The 5,603-nt window shown below is 28.5% G+C and overlaps 1 protein-coding gene across 1 annotated transcript in view; it reads left to right on the forward strand.

The window, feature by feature from the left end:
• The first annotated feature begins 4,350 nt into the window (after nt 1–4,350).
• Nucleotides 4,351–5,603, forward strand: part of LOC100568467 — a 76,487-nt gene continuing 75,234 nt past the window's right edge. The window contains exon 1 of the mRNA XM_003241668.4: nt 4,351–4,549. Coding sequence (XP_003241716.1) covers nt 4,439–4,549 — 111 coding nt within the window. The 5' untranslated portion in view covers nt 4,351–4,438. The remainder of the gene's footprint in view (nt 4,550–5,603) is intronic.

Consider the following 5,603-nt stretch of genomic DNA (forward strand, 5'->3'; position numbering starts at 1 on the left):
TAAGTGAAATAATAGTTATCAATTGTTTTTGATTTAGGTACGACAGTCCGTATTTTTATTCTCCTCTTAAAAGCGCTGAAACAACTAAATTATTATTTAAAAAAAAACCTTTTAACATTATCTTAAATGTATAAATAGATCTTATGGAAAATTATTTCCATAAATATTAAATTCCTAGGATTTCTCGTCTCAACCTAGCTGTTCAAATAGATTAATCCAAAAAATTCACTGGGTTAGAAGTTAAAATATAGCAATTGATTTCCAACTATTTTAGATTAAATTGATTTTACCACACCCTATGTTTAATTATACCTACATAAATATAAAATGAAATGTATTTTTTAAAACTTATAATTGGATGGTTATTGAGTAGTTTTTCACAAAAAAAAAAAAAATGCGAGCACAATCATAATTTTTTGACAAAATATTTCTTTAAAATATTTTGTTGTATTATAATAATCATCCGGAGTTTATAGGCTGATTTCGAATATTTGATTATAATAGAAAATATACTTAATAAACTGTTTCCATTTTCCTCACAATGACACTACTAATAGAAATAATTTGGTACAGTCGTATCTACGAGTATAATATTTTGAATGTCTCATTTTTTTTAAAGTTTAATTTGTGTTGAAAACATGTTTGTTTCTATGTGAACAAATGTTTAGTATCATAATCCTCGCAAGTTTCTCTTACAGATATTTAAAAATATCAAAAATGGTTGTGTGAATACATTTTTGATAAGTGATGAAGTTCAAACCCATAAAAATCACGAAGGTTAGCATATCATTTTGTAGCTAAATATTTATGACATTTTAGTTTTTAAATCTAATAAGGCTTGAAAATGTAATGCAAAAATCCTCATCATAAGTCGAGCGTACTTGAATCAATATTAAAATATTGAAAAGGTAAAATTGTTTTCCTTTTAACTAGAATATTGTTTACAGTCAGCTATAGTTGACACTCAATGGAACATAGAAAGACTGACGTGGGTCAGACGTGGGATTTAATAATTATTGCACTGCGCAATACGACAAAAGGTAGGACGTATGTATAACGGTTAGTATTGACAATGTTTCTCGACAGGTATATACGGGCTGTTTAACATATTATTATCAATAATAACCATATTCTAAAGCTTCGGAGTACAATATCGGTTCATGTTTCAGATCGAAATAATGATAATATGCTTTTAGTGAACTATTACAATACAAATAGCTCCTGATGACCTTTGCGTTCCCGTTCTGCACCTAGCTCTCACCTCAAGCTCAGTAAATACAATAACTATTATTGTGTAGAAAAAAAAACACATCATTATACACAGAACCGGGCTTGATTTTATTCGTCCGCGATAAACCGACTTTCGACGAGAAATACATTTCGTTCAAGACGTGTCCCGCCGCTGAAAGTTACGAACCTTTGTAATTACATCAATTATTATTGTTTCGCCAACTATAACTACGATGACGGACAGAGAGCGAGGACCGGACGCGGTTTGACGTCGGACAAACTGCCAGCGGCGCCTTCGTCGCGTGCGATCACTATTCGCGATGGTCACGGCCGCGGCTGTGGCGAACAACAGACAATTATTATTACTATTATTATTTTCGGTAAACCGTTTAAGGGCGACGCGGGATCATAATAATATTATAATTTGCGCCCCCCCCCCCCTCCCCCAGTCGCCGCCTCACCCGCATTCGATGTTATAATAATTTCGGATGGCGACGCGTTCGTGTGAGAATATTGTTCGTGTCATTTCAATAATGCTATAGCTGCTGTCGTGCGTACTAAGCACAGGTATTATTATTGCGGCCCGAACTTTTGCCGCAGCCCGCCGTGCACCGAATGTTTTGCTTTGAAGTAATCGTCGTCGTCGTCCCGACGGGAACTTTGCGACTCAAGTTCATTCGGTTCGTGTTAAGTTGGGCGACCGAAGTAATAAGTTATATCACGCGCACAATGTGAAACACACTCGGAGTCGCGTTGGACACGATCACCTATAGGTACTGCCGGGGCGTGATAATTAAATAAATAATCCAACGAAACTTTTTTTTATCCCCCCCAAGTACACAATATAATCGACGTGCCTACGTGAGTTTGGTGTATAATAGTTTTGACATAATGCCATACGTCTATGTCATCGTGTCTGCGATATGACGTTAATGTACTTATCAAGTATTAATCTTGTGTTGTATAGGAAGTATGGATAACTTTGGGCGTATGGCCTATATTATATATTATTATAGATTATGGATGTAACTTGCAACGTACGTATGCATAATTCTATGACTTGTACATTTATTTAGTGTTTTTATTTTATATTCAACTTTGTTAAATTTGTTAATAACTATATTATTGTGTTTTGTTTAACAAAAATCTATTTTTTGTATAGTATAATACAATATCTAATAATTCAAGTTCTACGTAATAAGTAGTCTTTGATTTAAAATCCTCATACCTACACTTCAAAAATAAAATTGTATATTATATTCTGTTACCTATGAATTGATCGATCGATTCAATGGTAAATGATGAACGTATTTGTATGATTTATAAGTGGATCAAGTGAAAATTTGAATATATTATAGTATAGCTAGGTTAAAAAAAATAGTTTTATGTATTAATAGCATATTGTTAAGTATAATAATATGTTCGTCTAAATTAAATATTTACAAATTATTTTTCTTTCTAGAAGTCCGGGTAAAATCGTTCATTAAATTATGTTCTATTTAATTGATAGTGTCTAGTTTAGTAGGAATCAATATTAAATACTTAGTATATATTTACCAATATTATTAATACTGGTAAATTTATTTTGTATTGTTTACGAGTATTCTACAATAATATTAATTAAACTTAACATTAATACATTTAGTAGTACAATATAATCCTTAGTCCCTATTATTTCAAAAGGTTTTGTACAGGCAGACATTGTAAGAATCTATACAATTATCTCAAGTTTCTTGTTAATAGATTGAAATCTTTGTCTAGTTTTGGATAAGTGATATTCTGCGGTATGAAATTGATTACAATTCTCTAAGACTTGCAATGTGAGATTTAAATTAGGAATTTGTGGTACGATAATCTGGTACACATTATGGTTGCCATTATACACTTTACTGTTAGAAAATATTTATAAACTATCTACCATTTACGCATATTGACTATATTTTATGATTTAAAGTTATGCGAAGGACATAGTACCTATGCTTATAAGTTATAATACTCGTATTGATTTATTCTAAGTATCATCATAATATTATATCGTGCAGTTATCATAATCGTTATGGACATTTTTTATACAATAACATATTATTTTCGAACCGATAATAATAATACGATGCTTTGGTTTTCGAAATGTAGTACCCAGATAAAAGTATTGGTTCATATGAATGGTATTTGACATTTCAATGAATGATCTGTATCTGTATTATAGCTTGATAAACTATGAATTTTAAATGCAACCTTATCAGTGATTTATACAGACCGATAATATATTGAACAATTCAATATGATTTTTTAAATACTGTAATTGATCTATTTAAATTGAATTAATATAGTACTTGTATTTTGCATCCAGAAATTAACTAATTTTATGAGTACACCTTATAGTAGGTACCTTTGAATAATAAATACCATATACCTCCGGAGTACCTACTTATGTTTATTTATGTTGAAAAGCATTTTATAATAATTTATGGTAGAAGAAATTAAAAACTTATTATTGTTTAATATATTTCATTAAAATTTTATATTATGTATGTATAACGAATAAGAAAAAAGAAAAAAGTTTTTTTTACTCCCGTTTTACGTTTTTTTTTTTTTTTACATTGTGAAATCATGAAATTGGTCAATTTAGAACACATTAAATTTATGTTTAAGTACTATAATATTATCATTAGTTTTATTTTATCGGATATGGAGTTTGGGCTAGAATTAAAATACCTTTTGTATAGGTAGTTTCCCAAAGCTGTCCATATACAATGCTCGTATTATTTAAAATGAATTTCATGTATTTTTGAATGAAAATAAAAATGGTATTTGACAATTTTTACAAATTTCTAAAAAAATAACATAAAATAATAAAAATAATACCATCACGTATTTTATTATAAGAGGATAATCATTATTCTATCAAATGACGAGTATATAGAAATTATTTTTATTTAAAAGTAAATGTACAAGTCGTTTATGCCAAATTATGTAGTAGTCTTGTAAAACTGTTCAATAGTAAATTCATAAATATTTTAAAAAATAAAAAAAATGGTGGTGCATTGTGTATTGATATAATTATGAATTGAGAGGGAGTTTTTGAAAGTGCTTAATGTGTTACATTCCCGGTTATGCTACTATGTAAATTCATAACAATAACAATATTTATTTTCAGGTATCGTGGGTTCGTCGTCGAGATTGGCATATACTAAGCTCCGGTGTTTTTATGTACACAAATGATGACAGATTTCATGTAATGCATGCAGACAACGCAGATAATTGGGATTTACAGATCAAATATGTACAAAAGAGAGATGCTGGTTCATATGAATGCCAGGTATAATAATTTTCATAAATATAAATTAGTTTTAATAAAAATTATCTTAAGAAAACTGTACACTAAGACTGAGATATTATATAAATATTTTAGATGTTTTAACATCTTAAATAATAAATAAATATTGGTATCTTAATCATCTAAGAAAAAAATCAATTGAAGTTTTTAATAGATTCCAAAAAAAAAAAATTGACAATTTAGACGACTTAATGATTTGAGTTTTAAATTTATTCATTTTTAAAACTCTATATTCAAAAATCGAATATTTACTACTGTTAATCTAATAAGATTTATGTAATTATGTGGTAACTAGCAAATACCAAAGTTATAATTTTCGCATCATTAATTTGCTTATTTATAATAGACATGTGTGCTTCAATGTTAATTAGGAGCATAAAAAATTATGAATCAAGTATCCTGCTTCAAAATATGAAAATAAAAAATGATAGTCATTAAAAAAAATAGGTATCTAAAACTCAAAAAGTTAATTATAATAATTTAAGCAAAAACAAAAAAAATTATGTGTTTCCGGGGTCTTACGAAAGCGATAACGCTTCTAAAGCACTACAATTGAAAACATTTAATTCCAAGGATAGGTTGACAACCTATCCTATATTATAAAATGCTTTAAAAAAAAGTTAATACTCATAATATGAGTATTTGAGTATTAACTTTATTTAACTTTATAAAACATAGGTACCTATGTTTTATTTTCTAGTTATATTTGAGTGAATTATTATTACATATTTTATTATTTTTACAAAATAAAATTGAGAAAATTTATTTACAATTACCATAATTTGTAACATTAAGGGGATTCGATACCATGATTTTCTGTTTTCGTATAACACACGCGTGACATAGTATTTTAGACGTGTTTTTTTGCCAAACATACCAATTGATCTAATGAAGCGATAAGAATTCTGAAAACAGATTTAATTCGTCATCAAGACTACTTGAAGTAGACTTTCCCATATTGTTGATTTTAGATTCTGAGCGGAGCGAGGAAGCTATTGTTTTTACAATGGTGTTTATTAATATTTTTTTCTTTTTA

This window comes from Acyrthosiphon pisum, chromosome A1, assembly GCF_005508785.2.
Source record: "Acyrthosiphon pisum isolate AL4f chromosome A1, pea_aphid_22Mar2018_4r6ur, whole genome shotgun sequence".
NCBI classification, from domain to species: domain Eukaryota; kingdom Metazoa; phylum Arthropoda; class Insecta; order Hemiptera; family Aphididae; genus Acyrthosiphon; species Acyrthosiphon pisum.